The sequence below is a fragment of the Nannobrachium achirus genome, assembly GCF_963921795.1.
Source record: "Nannobrachium achirus genome assembly, chromosome: 1".
Taxonomy (NCBI): Eukaryota; Metazoa; Chordata; class Actinopteri; order Myctophiformes; family Myctophidae; genus Nannobrachium; species Nannobrachium achirus.
In genome coordinates, this window is record NC_137810.1 from 12,123,522 (window position 1) to 12,138,900 (window position 15,379).

The window sequence follows — 15,379 nt, forward strand, 5'->3', positions numbered from 1 at the left end:
ATGATCAAGGACCAAACTGGTCATTAGCACATGGATTACACCCCACACTGAACAGAACCCTGGTGCGTCCATGGAAACACAGTAGAACAGGTCAACAATGTCAAATGTCTTGGACTCACTGTGGACAATAAATGAATCCACCCACCACACACCATTTCTTTGCATAAACGTTCCCTGCAAAGACTCCGTAAGCTGTCTCTTGCACCTCTCTTAAGGCCCTGTTGACAACTCGTTCTATTTTGGAGTGTTGACGCATAGCAAAATCAGCAATGCAGAGAGGCAATTTATATATATATATATATATATATATATATATATATATATATATATATATATGTTTTTTTTTTCTTTTTCTAATTGACACGAGTCAGTGATGTTTTCAAGGTGTCACAACCTTTACAAAAGCATAAAGGGCTCTTCAGATGAGCAGCGGTTGCCGCAGGGGCTCCCGCTAGGATCAGCGGCGGCCGCGCCGCGGTGAGACACAAACACACTCGTTCAGTGAGTAAACGCCACGTGATATTTCGCAAAGATGAACACAATCCCATCTCTCGCCGCCGGCGTGCGCATGCACGAACGAGCACGCTCGCAGGGATTTCACGGGACTGCGCCCGCTCGCCTCGCCGCCTCTAAGATTCTCTGCGCGGCCGAAATAGCCGCCCGCCTCCTATTGAAAATGTATAACTAGGAGGCGGTGACCGCGTACCGTCTGGAAACCCCTTAATGCAGTCCATGCCATTGTGCTGTTCCCCATGCTTTCAACATGCTGACCATCACCAACAGCAGACATACTGCTTTATTAAAGATTATTTGTCTTCCCACACCCAGACTCACCAAGACATGAACAACAGAGCCATCACAGCCATCTGGATGGAGATACAAGGCTTTAAAATGGGGAGGAAAATTAAGCTTGTTTTAGCAGCAGCTAAACAGCAAACAACTGAACAAATCTAAACTTGCTTTTCAACTCTGCAAAAAACTGAAAGAATCTAAACTTGCTTTTTAACTCTGCAAAAAACAGAAAGGAGCTAAACTAGCCTTTTAAACTAGCATTAAACAACATCACTGACAACATTGTATGCTAGGGTGGGTGGATTTACAGAAAGTCTAAAGTTTACCTGTATGTTGCTGTGTAAGCTACTGTGGATGTGTCTGTTTGTATTGAATGGGCCATAAATATCCCTCTGGGAAAAACAAAATCGTATCTAATCTAGTTTATCCTAATAACTGACCTTTTCTTGTCATTTCATGGTACAGTACGTTGGGGTTAGTGCTACTGTACTTGTAGCAGCCATGGTTGACTATACATATCTCCAACTCTTGGTTTCAGTCAGCCTAGATGATCTATTAACCACATGATCCCTGATACCTGGGCATATTGAGGTAAAATAAGCAAACATTTGGTGAAAACAGCAGATCAACAAGCTCAAAACATAGCCTATTGCAAAGCGACCTGGTAGATCGGTTACTTTCGGTGAAGAGATTTGGGGCCCTATTTGTGTCCATGTCCTTCCCTGAACTCTACTACTTTGAAAAACATGTTTTAATATTTCAAATAGCTGATGTACGGACAATGAAATTATAGGGTTTAAGTGGTTAAACTGGCATGACCAAAGGTATATTCAATTCTCTTCACAGAGCTATAGATGCATCCATCGACTTTCACGCTTGATGCTAAAGACCTAATTAGCATGAGCAGCAAAGCTATCTTTGTACTGGCGGGAAATGGTATTGATCTTCTTGCCTGTCTCTCTCTCTCTCTGGATAAATATACAGTAGAACAAAATATGTTATTTGTGGGATCCACCACATGCATGTTAGGCCTAAATACTCCTGAGCCCCTTTTTCATTTCTGTTGGTTTGGAGCGCCCGATGGGTGGATCAATACTGAAATATCAATATTTCCAATACTGATATGAGAGACCTCCACATTAAAATATCAATACCAAAACGTTCGCTTAACCAGTTGTTTTGATATTTTCTGTATGTAATTCTGTGAAATGTAGTATCAAATCATTAACAGGAACTCTTCTTCCCTGTCCGTCCGTTCCTATACTGTACACACTGTCACAACAACTTAAGAAAATCACATGCAGTCTGTCACACAACAAGACAGAGAGAAAGCTAATTAGAGTTATTAAAACCATGTCATGTGTGTCAAAAGTCAATACAATATTGAGGCAATAGCACACACCTGCCGAATCGCATGAAAATCAGCCACGTAAAACACCATGATATGCTCTTATTATGAGAGGAGCTCATAATGCAGGGGCTTTCAATTGAACAGTTTGGTGCCTGCATTTACACATTTTCACTGCAGAAATCACAAATATTATCCCTTTTTTAATCCATTTAGGCCTAGAATTATTGAATGCTTTAACTGTTGAAAAATAGCAGATATACAAGCTCACAGTGCGGCTGCGAGCTTGTAGATCTGCTATTTTTGAAAAATCATGAAAATGTGTGCAAATCTTTGAATATCTCATTTTTAAAGTGAACATTTGTAACTCAAATATTTGCTTCTGGGGGGTCCCTGATACAAAATATTTTGAGATGGGGGTCGGTGGCCAAATACATATAATTCTAGGGGTCCTTGACATGAAAGAGTTTGAGAACCACTGACGTGGAAACGTGTTTTTAAAAAAAAACTTAGAAGGATTTAGAAGACACTTATAGACCGGTTTCTTGTTTACAAACATTGAGACTAAATGCACAGCTGAATGTATCATGTAATCAATTCCCACCAATCCCCAAACCTGTTGTTTTGGGGAGCGCTGGTTTCATTGGCTAATTTTGGTACCGACCTGCGTGCGCATCTAGTTCTTATCAGTGTAACGTGGACCAGAAACCCGTCCATAGAATCGGGTCAAAATCGGGTCAAAATTCAAATGTTCACGATTTTTCCAAAATAGCAGATCTACAAGCTCTCTGTGCCACGCTGTGAGCTTGTAGATCTGCTATTTTTCTATAGTTAAAGCATAAAACAATAATGCGTACCCTGTCTAGATGGCTTCAACGTAAACGAGATGACTTGTATCCGGATACCAGCCTAGGTATTAATTGCTATCAGATTGATAAGCACATGTGTGGACGGTGCGGTGTCCTTGTCGCTCCCCAGGAACACCACCATTTCCTGCCTGCCTCGGGCCCATTTGTCATCTCCCTTCCTCCTACCTGAACACCATCAATCAAAGCCTGGAAAAAAAGCTAATATCTATTTTTCCCCCCACATTCAAACGCGAATGGCATAATGACTTATTTAATCTGACAGATTAATTGCACTCATCCTTCATGTTCTCCTCCCTGTCCCATTCCTTTGTCTCTAAATGTATTTAACACACTGTGTCTGACACTGCCTGTCTAGTTTGACCGTACAAACCAGGTGTTCCTTTCATGATCAAAGCCATTTATTTGAGAGATATGCGAGTGTGACGTCGTGGAGAAAAAGAAGGCTTTTCGGCAACGGGCATTTTTCACAAAAAGCACAGGCAATGAAGAAAGAAAAAAAAATAGTCCATCTACAATCTGCTAGAATTATTGAATGCTTTAACTGTTGAGAAATAGCAGATATACAAGCTCACACTGCGAGCTCGTAGATCTGCTATTTTTGAAAAATCATGAAAATGTGTGCAAATCTTTGAATATCTCATTTTTAAAGTGAACATTTGTAACTAAAATGAATCTTGATTACAAGAAAACAGGTGCAAATTGCAGTGAAAGTGTCGTGCTCCAAAAATAGCCCATCTACAATCTGCAACACAAGCTGGGGAAATGGATGCAGGCAGCGCAGAGCCATCAATACAACAACACATTTACAGCACCTCAAACAGATCGCCAAGGGCAGATCATTTGAAATGATCTTGGGAGGAAATACTGTAATAAATGCAGTTAACAACACGTCCGGCACTGACACACTCCTACTGTATGACAAGTGTTTCTCAGTGTATAGCCCGATTCAGTCACCTTATCAACTGTCCAGCAGGTCATAGAGCAGACCCTGAGTATACCTACGACAGGGGTATTCAACAAGATTAGGCAGGGGGCCACAATTAGAAAATGACTTGAAATTGGGGGCCACAAGACTATGACAAAAAAAAGGAAAAAAAGAAAAAAAAAACGCATCATAAAAGCTTGCGCCCTTATCAGAGAGGTGCTCAAACAAACAACAAAAATCTTTCGTTTATACCAACAAGCAAACACTTTCATGCCAATGCAATATGGCGCTAGAGAGCATCGCAGCGGAAGTGGTTTACTGGTGCCACTTAAAAATCGTCATTCATTTTCCCCATAGACTTTTACAAAAATATTTTTAACAATTATGTTAACTTTCACAGTCTCAGATTAGCCGGGATTTTTTATTATTGTATTATGATCTAGAGTGCATTCATTCATTCAGGCTATCAGCACAGCCCCACATCCCACGTGTCTGTTTTTGTTTTGTTTTTGTCAGCTAATGTTTACTCACCAGTGAATAGTCTCGCTTCCCATTGAGATATAGTGGGCATTTGGCGGAGGCTTCTCCCCCCCCCGGGACGCTTCGCGTGTGCGTTTCGTGCACGTCAATGTGGGCACAATCAATGATCTCCGTATGAACTGTAAATCCATGCATTTTCGTTGCGATCCGCTCCGTCAGTGTTGCTAAGCTAAAGGCTACGTCCAGACAGTAACTCAAGGAGAAAAACACGCCCATCCCCCGCTCAGCGTCCCCCCCGCCTACTCTCCAGCAGATGGGGTGTGCCGATATGTTGGGTAAGCCGATCTGGTGATATAAATGGTGTGCAGATATATATTTTTTTATCATTATCATTTATTTCGTTTTTAATCACCTAGTGCGTATATGTGCGATCAGGCTGCGCCACTGTTGCGCAATAATGCGTATATGTGCGTTCAGGCTTAGAAAGTTAAGCCTAGACCCAAGCCATCCAGGATGGCAGTGAATCATGACCATACAACCTTTGTTTCTATAAGAACATTTTGAAAATCACTAAACAAAGGGTAGTTATTAAATGTAGTATATCAAATAATTTAATATTAAAATATATTTTCACAATCTTTTGGGGGAGTAGTGAAAGTTACAGGTATGGTGAGTGCAATATGAGACGTAAGTTTACCATAATCACAGTAATCCTTAATACTTTTCAATCATATTCAGGGGCTTTTGGAGAGAAATGAGACACAGAGCACTGCAGAGGGAAGGTGTGTGTCTCTGTGTCCAGTGTAGTAGTTGACGGCCCCTCGTTAATGGATCAAAGGAAGGCAATTATGTCTCTGCACTGTCAACTAGCTGCTGTTATACAGATGCACACTTTTCAAGCAGACTGGTTAATTGGTTCTTAACTTATTTTGTTTCAACTTTAAGGAGTGCATTTCTCATAATAATTATAAAACTGGTGTTAAAAGAGCAGCAACGACATTGGTATATCTGAACTGTTGCAGGAGTAGCAGGAACACTGTCGTTAGCCTCGCAAGCCATCCCGAGTTACGTCATCACCAATGTGCTTCCTTTCTCGGTCTGGTGTCCCTCCCATTGAGCCTCTTTATTAGCAATTTTTTTCTAATTTCCAATCAAAAGGCTGCATTTCAAGCGAACCCGCCTCACACCGCTCCTGATTGGTCGAGCGGCTGCTACAGCTCTCGCATTTTGACAACAAACATGGCGGACCCCATGTCCGATGCGAGTTCACAAAACGCAAATAAAAGCTGCATTAAGCAAAGTTTTATCTGAAATCAACGGCATCTCATAACTTAAAAACGAACAACAGTTTGCACCTTTGGAATTTCTGTCTGGAAAAGACGTATTTGATGTTCTCCCGACAATGTTTTGATGCGCTGATGACTACTGACTGGACCTGTCAGTCAAAGTGAGTAACTACGTCATTGCGTAATGCATTGTCTACGGAGGACTCCCAGAGAGTCTGGCTGTTGCGAGGCTACACTGTCGTCGCCCCCTGAAATGCTGTGGCCCTCGGCTTGGTACCCTAGACATAATTTGGCCCTTGGGGGAAAACTAATTGGGGAACCCTGCCCTACACGAACACAACTGGCCCGTGTTGGAGGGAAGGAAGCCGGGCGGGGAGGGCATATATTGGTCATTGCATCTGGAAAGCATCTGTGTCATTTTAGATTTTGGTATATATAAGCTAATATATAGATTTTCATTTAGAAAATGTTTTTAGAATGGTCCTCAGGTCTAAATGGGTTAAATTCCTGTCCTGCTCGTCATAACAGATGAACATTTTATTTATGAGAAACATTCAGCAAAAATAGCAGATTTACAAGCAATGTACGGATCCCACAACGTGCCGCAAGGCAACTTGTCGATCGGAGATTTAGCACACAGAGTGGAAAAAAGGAGGCTTAACAACAAAGCATCGCTCAAACTCAAATGTGAGGAATGAAATAACAAAACCAAAGGAGTGAGATCGATTACCTTCACCAAAGTGTTCCACAGGACTGCACAACAAATGGACAGCATGGAGAAAAGAAAAAAGCATAATGAAAGAACAGAAGCAAAAAGGAGTGATTGAAGCAAAAGGACAAACAGATGCTCCTTCAGTGTACACAAGGGGACGGACATAAAAAGCACATAAAAAGGCAACTAAAAGTCAATAAAGATAATACATGTACAGTGAATGTGTGTGAAGGTCATATCGGGACTTGGACCCTGAATGACATCAGCATGTAGCCTACAGTATACTCAGGGACATGCTGGGCCCCTGATTCAGCCCGGGAAAAAGATTTGGAGAGGCCCTCATTGCGCGCTGTAAAGAGAGAGATCTCTCTATAGCGCTTCTGCTACTCAAAGATTTGCCATTTCAGATCATGACAAGTGACAAGCCAGTGGACCAATTACATGAGTTATATTTCGTTGTTGTCGGGTGGAAACCTTGTATGTCCAAAACCATTTGTTTTCTATTTATAATTTTAAAAATGATTTAAACTAGATCTTTCTTAAACTTTCTGCTGTTTTCACTTTTATCCATCTGTAATGGCCGGCCTGGACCGTCCGGGAATGAACCGGCCGTCTGGGAGTTGTCCCGCTTTTCCCAATGGCCAGCACGTCCCTGATGCCAATACTTCTTTCTGTTTCTGTAAAGCATGTTTAACACCACTGCTGCTTTTGAACCCTTGAAAACCTGGAACGCGCCCGCATCGCGTTAGATTTTAACCACTTTAACCATTATTTTATGCTTTAACTATTGAAAAATAGCAGATCTACAAGCTCACAGCGCGGCACCGAGAGTGCAGCGCTGCGAGCTTGTAGATGTAGAAAATGTAGTCGATAAATAAAAACTAGACTAAAATGTTCGGGAGGGACTGGTGGAGAAGAGATCCAGTTGAACTAAAGATTTTATGTTTGGTCGCGCTCGGTTGTTGCGCTCTGAAAATAGCAGATCTACAAGCTAGATTGGCTATTTTCAGCACAAGTAACCAAGTGTAACCATCAATCATTACAACGCCATCAAGACCTGCCAAGATACATAGTTGCCAACTGTAGATTTAGTTGACTAAAATCCTATATTTTGTCGACTAAAACTAAAACTTTTCAGATGACTAAAATATGGCTAAATGACATTTGCTGTCAAAATGAACACTGCGCTATACGTATGTATGTATGTATGTATGTATGTATGTATGTATGTATGTATGTATGTATGTATGTATGTATATATGTATGTATGTATGTATGTATGTATGTATGTATGTATGTATGTATGTATGTATGTATGTATGTATGTAAGTAAGTAAGTAAGTAAGTAAGTAAGTAAGTAAGTATGTATGTATGTATGTATGTACTGTATGTATGTATGTAATCTTAAGACGGTGATGGAGGGAACGAGTACCTAGTGCCGTTCTGGCTGGCGTGGCGTCTTTCTTGATCCAGAAGGACACCCAGGAGAGGACGACAGTGAGGATGCAGGGGATGTAGGTCTGGATGGTGAAGTAGCCCATTCTCCTTTTGAGGTCAAAGTAGACGGTCATCACCACATAATCACCTGAGCAGAATGGAAATGGACACAGAGGTATGCTCTTAAATGAGAGGTGGGACTGAGTTACTCGATCGCCTTATTTATACTTTAGCTATTGAAAAATAGCAGATCTACAAGCTCACAGCGCGGCACCGAGGCACCGAGGTCCCTCAGTCCTGGGACTAAATGTTTTGAGAAGGGGGTTCCGTGGCCAAATACATATCATTTTGGGGGTCCTTCACATGAAAAAAAAAAAAAAAAACAGTTTGAGCACCACTGACATAGAAACATAGGTTTTTCAAAAACCCTTAGAAGGATTTGAAATATTCAAAGACTTGCACAAATGTTCACGATTTTTCAAAAAATAGCAGATCTACAAGCTCGCAGCTAGTGCGGCGAGCTCGGTGCCGCGCTGTGAGCTTGTATATCTGCTATTTTTCAATAGATAAAGAAAGCACCCAGGGTCCAGAATTTGGTGCGACACCCCTGACTTTAACGCCTCTCCACCTTGGGAAAGCTGTTCACACAAGCACAACAATAAAGAAAAACATGAACGACGCAGGATTTAGTTCTTTTTCCAGGAAACTGGGAAACAACTACCTCTGTTCATATACAGTATGTATCCATTGTAGTTCAGACAGACTTTCATTATCACTTTCAAAATGTTTCAAAAATAGCATTTCAATTTAACAAAGTTTCGCCTTTCGCCTCACGCAGAGCAGCCAGTCCTGAAGGAGTATCTTGACAGTGCTCATAAACTGGTCACCAGAGTATCAAGTTACAGAGGAGGGGGGAGGGGGGAGGGGGGAGGGGAGCTGAGCGGAGGAGAGAGAGAGAGAGAGAGAGAGAGAGAGAGAGAGAGAGAGAGAGAGAGAGAGAGAGAGAGAGAGAGAGAGAAAGAAAGACGGGGAAGGGCCCGGGGAGCTGAGCGTCCCACGTCATCGCATCACCAATACCTTTCACAAAAATTCTTTTTTTTTCAAAAACTGAACTCTAGACTTTTGCGGCCCTAAAGCCCTTTGCACACAGGCGCGTTTAACCGCACGGATAAAACGGACAATTTCATTTTTTTAAAAGAAAACAATTATTCTCTATGACCTCATGCACACCGGCTCCGAATTAGCCGTGCGACGAGTGGCTGCCGCCGTGCGTTTTTTTCTCGATCGAACCCAGTTCGATTCGTGCGTCTTGTCGCATGCGGTAAAAAAACTCATCACTCCTTTTATGACTCCTTTTTGGATCCGCAGCGCCGATTCCGCACAGCCTTGCACACCAAATCCAATGCGTTTTATTCATGCCGCAAACGAAAAAAACGCAACTGTCCTGTGTGCAAAGGGCTTTATTGTACAACTAAGTAGGCCATTCATTTACAGTTAAAAAGTTGAAATAATATGGAGATATGCCTACAAAGTTACTGCCCGACAGCGATGAAGATTTTCTTTCTTTTCTTTTGCTCTGCTAGCTGGCTCAATATGAGCAGTGTCAAATATATACGGTGGATATGTGGTGCATATAATACTCTGGGTGACAACAACATAAAACAACCAGGGAATTCCACCACCTTGACCGAGTTCCACTGTGACAGCTTCCAAACTTTACATTGGACCCTGAACACTTCCACTGTCTTTTGGGCCTGATCTCCCACTCAACCTAGAGCAGACACTCTACCTCATTATCACCATGGGACAAAATAACTATCTGGAATGACAATGTCATCCAGAAAAGGGTCCCCTGGGTGCTGCTCGCTGATGGCTGCCCAAGTACCAAGAGACCAATGTCCTCATGTCGATCAATAAATAAGAACTGAATGCACAAACAATTCCAACTTATCAAAAAATGTCCTCTGGACAACGTGAGGTTGGGCAGCCAATAGCCATTTTATTGAATTTTTGTATATGGAATTTTACAATATAATGTATTTATAATTATTAAGGATCCAGTTGAAATGTGTTTTTCGTTTTATTGTGGAGTATTCATGTCATTTTTGTACAGCTTCATTTCTTTCATAGTTTTAGTGCCTGTTTTTTGCACATTTTGTTGGGATTTCTGTTCATGAGACAGTTTTGTTTACTGCGTCAACAGGACAATGATGCCATTGTTTTTAAGAATTTGATTGAGTCTGAGCCGACATTCTCCATGGTAGCCTGGTCAGAAATCTGAAAAAAAAAAACTGCTAATAAGTTCACGTTAAACGGAAGGGGGAGAGAGAGATGGAGAGGGAGGGAGGGAGAGAGAGAGAGAGAGAGAGAGAGAGAGAGGGGGGGGGGGGGGGGTAGAGGGAGAGGGAGAGAGGGAGAGGGAGAGGGAGGGGGAGAGAGACGAGTGTGAGAAAGAGCAATGCTAGGCACCAAAACCTGAACATGATTATCAACACGTTGCAAATCGATGCATTGTCAGCACAATAACTCTGGCAACGGCAGACAATCTGATAACTCGCCGCAAATCCGATATCCTAACCCAGTCAATATCAGGACAGTATACTGTATGGACATACATAAACATATACATTATGTACTGTATACTGCGTGCAGAAAGCTATATGTGTCTTATTGTATTTCCTGAATATGTTTTTATTGGAAGTAAATTGGTTTTTTGAAAATGTTATATCCAATTTAATACAACGATTGGAAAATATGATTTTCATTGGACTGGTTCTTTAAGATAAGCTGTTCAGTCATATCAGTTAAGGGACAGTACTGAAGTCACACTTAGTGAGGTCCTTGACAAGCATGTTTCTAAACCAAGGGTCTTCAACAGGGGGTCCTCAGAGTTACTACAGGGGGTCCTCCAAATCTTTGTGTGATAGAAACTTTTTTTTCCTTTTTTATATGCGTGCACTTGAACCATAATTGAACCATAATTATTCTTTAGCCAAAAATTGCAGATGTACAAGCTCACAACACCTCGCGCTGCTCTTTTGATAACAGGGAGTGTTTGCCTAGGGTCTCCACCCAGAAGGACAGTTTGCTGTGAGTGCATGAGGTCCCTCAGTGTTCTTAATGTTGTTTCTACTGCATCTGTAGGGCACCTCTGTGCAGTGGCCTCCTCGTGGACAAAGTTGATTATGTGCCCATATATGGAGATCTCAGTATCTCTCATACAATCCCATTTATGCCCATATGGAGATACCTGATATCATCAAAAGTCACACTTGCAAATTAATTCTGTCCTTGTCCCTTGTATACCCATACATAGAGATCCCTGATATCCATATATGGAGGTATATGGAGATATGGGCATATTGGTTGGATTGGCGGTTCTACAAAAAATGTTTCATACAACTGTAAATTGTGCAAGTACAATAACTTCCCTTTTATACCCATATATGGAAATACCTTTACAGTATGCCCATATATGGAGAACACCGACAGCCTCAGTAGGACCAAGTCCATGCGTGTCTGTGTGATGTCAGTGTGATGTAAAACGGATATGTGCCCATATGGAGATCTCTGTATCTCTCAGTCCTTGTCCTCTTTTATGGGCATATTGGTTGGAAACATGTTGTTTTGTACAACTGTACATCATGCAAGTAGCCTACAGAAACGTCAGGGGAAGTACCTAAGAACGTAGGCAAAGATCTGAGCCATCCGTGTGCGAAAGTTGGAGTCTGTAGAACCAACCATGTGCTGTGAGACCTCTTTCATGCCATTCGGGGCCCATCAGCCTCGGCTTAATTTAACTAGACCTTACCCGTTCAAAGATATGTGCTCCAAGTTACTGTAACTGGTGCATGCGTGAGAATATGTGGGAGCATCATAATGTAAGGTGCAGCCCATGGAGGAGTGTATATTTATGATGGATACAAATAATTTAACAGCAAAATTAGGTGAATAGAAGTATGGGGATGTATGCACTTACTGTCTCCACATAGTTTTTTCCATACCCGTTGGAAGATGACCCGGTGCATGCATGACCCATGAATGCAGAGAGAGAGAGAGAGAGAGAGAGAGAGAGAGAGAGAGAGAGAGAGAGAGAGAGCGAGCGTGTGTCTCTTCACTGCAACATTCCTAACTGTGAGAGAGGTGTGTGTGGGGCTATGGGATCCCATGGCCTGGAGGAACGGACCGTAACCCTGACAACAGGCTGAGCTGAACAGGCTGTGCACCATAAAAATGCTAATATACAGCATACGATTTGTGAAAGTGACAAACGGGCTTCACAGTTATGTTAGGTGTGTTCATATGCTAATGGTGATGCGATTTCAGATCAATTGCTCCAGCCACTGAGGAGAAACGCTGTTTCAGACAGACAGACAGACAGACAGACAGACAGACAGACAGACAGACAGACAGACAGACAGACAGACAGACAGACAGACAGACAGACAGACAGACAGACAGACAGACAGACAGACAGACAGACAGACAGACAGACAGACAGACAGACAGACAGACAGACAGACAGACAGACAGACAGACAGACAGACAGACAGACAGACAGACAGACAGACAGACAGACAGACAGACAGACAGACAGACAGACAGACAGACAGACAGACAGACAGACAGACAGACAGACAGACAGACAGACAGACAGACAGACAGACAGACAGACAGACACTCACTCACTCACTCACTCACTCACTCACTCAGACATTCGCAAAATTATAGTATAGATTGCAAATCTTTTGTCTGAACTATAGACCTATGGATAAGGCCAGAGCTGTTCAAAGGTAGCGTCACACTTTGATCTCACCGCAGACCGGAAGTGGCGTCGCTGGAGCCTGCTGACATTCCTAACAAGCCTCTGCTGCTCCTCAGCCCCGTCCACCTCCATTATAACCGGGGCGTTTTCACTCGCTGGTAAGTAGACTAAATCACACCTTTTCCCCCTTTTTAACGCATTCACAGGCCTCTCCAAGTTAGGCAACATTATTATTTCACGTAATCGGCTCTAGTTAATGTTTAATGTAAGAAAATGTAAAATTGACTTAAAATTAACTTGGAGAGGCCCGTGAATGCGTTAAAAGGGGGAAAAGACGTGATTTAGTCTACTTACCAGTGAGTGAAAATGCCTCGGTTAGTCAGTTACTATATCGTTACACCCCTATTAGAAATTCAATGTTTTGGGGGGCGCGATTTGAATGACGTCACGTGCACGTGGCTTAACACCTGACCTACATTACAGGAGTTAGCACGTTCAGATAATGGTCTATGCATACAGTCATCCCTTTGTTAATCAGCCAGCTGTGACACTAAACGTTGTGGAGGTGTGAACTTGGGGGTTGGTATAAGTCCATGCATGTCCGTGCGCGTGCGAGGCGTGACACTGGTCAGAAAAGATACGGGGCGGCGTGCAGGGACATGCTGGGCCCAATTCAGCCCGGGAAAAAGAGTTGGAGAGGCCCTCATTGCGCGCTATAGAGAGAGATCTCTCTCTATAGCGCTGCTGCAACTCAAAGATTTGCCATTTCAGATCATGACAAAGTGACAAGCCAGTGGGCCAATTACATGAGTTATATTCGTCATTGTTGGGTGGAAACCTTGTATGTCCAAAACCATTTTAAAAATGATTTAAACTAGTGAAAACGTTTTCACTACTTTTGTGCGACAGCCATGTGTGATGAAGCAGGGCTTTGCTTTGCGAAAAAATGTATACATTTGAAACTTGGAGATACAAGGTTTCTGCCCAACAGTGATGATTTACTTTATTGGCCGCCCAGCCCCCAAAATGGAAACGTCCCTGCCCCCACTGTATTCCAGTGTCATGTCTGTTCCTTTTCACAAATTGCAACCTCACTATACACTTTTGAGCATGGGAAATACACTAAGGCTCAATAACGGTATGACTGATTTGTATTTACACAGTTCTGGACGCTTATTGTTTGGCCCTGCACTACTGGGTGGTGAGAGATACTTGTGTTGCACTGGCTAGCATTGACTGTTAGGAACACTTTTGTTTGGCGCTGCATTGTTTAGTTGTGCTTTAAGTATTGCTATTTGTGTGTGACGTGACACTTATGCGCGTTGATTCTTTTTTTTTTACACTTTATGTATACATATTCTTCTTTTATTGTGATAGCTTTTTTGACACTTTATGTATATATTCTTTCTTTATTGTTCCTTGCTTTTTTTTTGGACAGTGCACAACAGTACTTTTTTTCTTTTTCTTACTTCTCTGTTACTTAAAACTGCTGTGCTGCCAATGGGCAACTGATTTTCCCCCTTTGGGATAATAAAGGTATCTATCTATCTATCTATCTATCTATCTAGTTCTTATAGTGGTTTGTTGTACATGGGTGGAACTATGGGGAACTTCGATTCTGTGAGTTTTATCTGCTATTTCTCATTTCATTTCTTTGTGAGGAAATCTTCAAACTTTTTCATTAATATGCACATAATGACATGCCCAAAATGGGGACACCAGGTTGAAAGCAATAACGATGATGATACTACTACATATTAGTAATAATAACAATAAAAATAAACTTTGTGTAGGGATGGACAGACGGACAGTGTTTACGGAGGAAGCAGCTTTGGTGGGTGTGTGACGATACAGTAACCAGATGGTGCAAATCTGGACACTGGAAGGCCTCAGGGATGTTTGTCTCTCCGCACACACAAACTGCCAGAGTCTTCACAAGGGCAGACATTTATCATCAAATTTGCCAAGACTTGTCAACGTGATTCTCACTCTAGCTTTAGCTATTGAAAAATAGCAGATATACTTAAAGGAGTAGTTCACCACTTTTCAACCTGTCTTCATATAATAGGTCCTCACTAATGTTCATGATAAAATATCACAATTTTTTTCTACTCAGTCCAAGTCTCCTAGGAGAGCTGTGGGAAGTTCAGAATCCATCGTCTTGTGACATCATCATTTTCACAAAAAAAATGTTTTAATCAATATAGATAGATTTTTATTATCACAAGAACAATGGCTTCCACTTTAAAATTGGAACTTTTCAGGAATAGAACGCCTGCAGTTTCTATAAGCTGGATTGGCAATTGATGATGTCACAAGACGATGAGTTTCTGACCTGCCCACAGCCCTCCTCTGAGTAAAAAAAAGAAAAAGCTATTTTTGAGTGAGGACCAATTATATGAACATAGGTTGAAAAGTGGTGGAGTGCCCCTATAAGTACAATTTTGAGGTATTTGTAATTTACTTGAGTATTTTCAATGACCAATACTTTTACTTCTACTTCACTACATCTCAGGTCCAAATATTGTACTTTTACTCCGCTACATTTATTTGAACACTTTAGTTACTAGTTACTTTGCAGATATACGATATTATTATAAAACATACATTAGTCACTCTGCGGCAGGAGAGAGAGTCCACCCCAGACCTGTTGTCACCAAGGGCGTCACAAAGGAGGACTGAGTTACTAGGGCCCAAGGTGGAGGGGACTTAATTATACTTTAGCTATTGAAAAATAGCAGATATACAAGCTCACAGCGCATCAC

At 41.8% G+C, this 15,379-nt stretch overlaps 1 protein-coding gene across 1 annotated transcript in view; it reads right to left on the bottom strand.

Moving 5' to 3' along the window:
- Positions 1 to 15,379, bottom strand: part of gabrg3 (gamma-aminobutyric acid type A receptor subunit gamma3) — a gene marked incomplete at both ends in the record, with an annotated part of 192,654 nt that overhangs the window by 11,864 nt on the left and 165,411 nt on the right. The window contains one exon of the mRNA XM_080735407.1: positions 7,845 to 7,997. Within this exon, the coding sequence (XP_080591533.1) occupies positions 7,845 to 7,997 (153 nt within the window). The remainder of the gene's footprint in view (positions 1 to 7,844; positions 7,998 to 15,379) is intronic.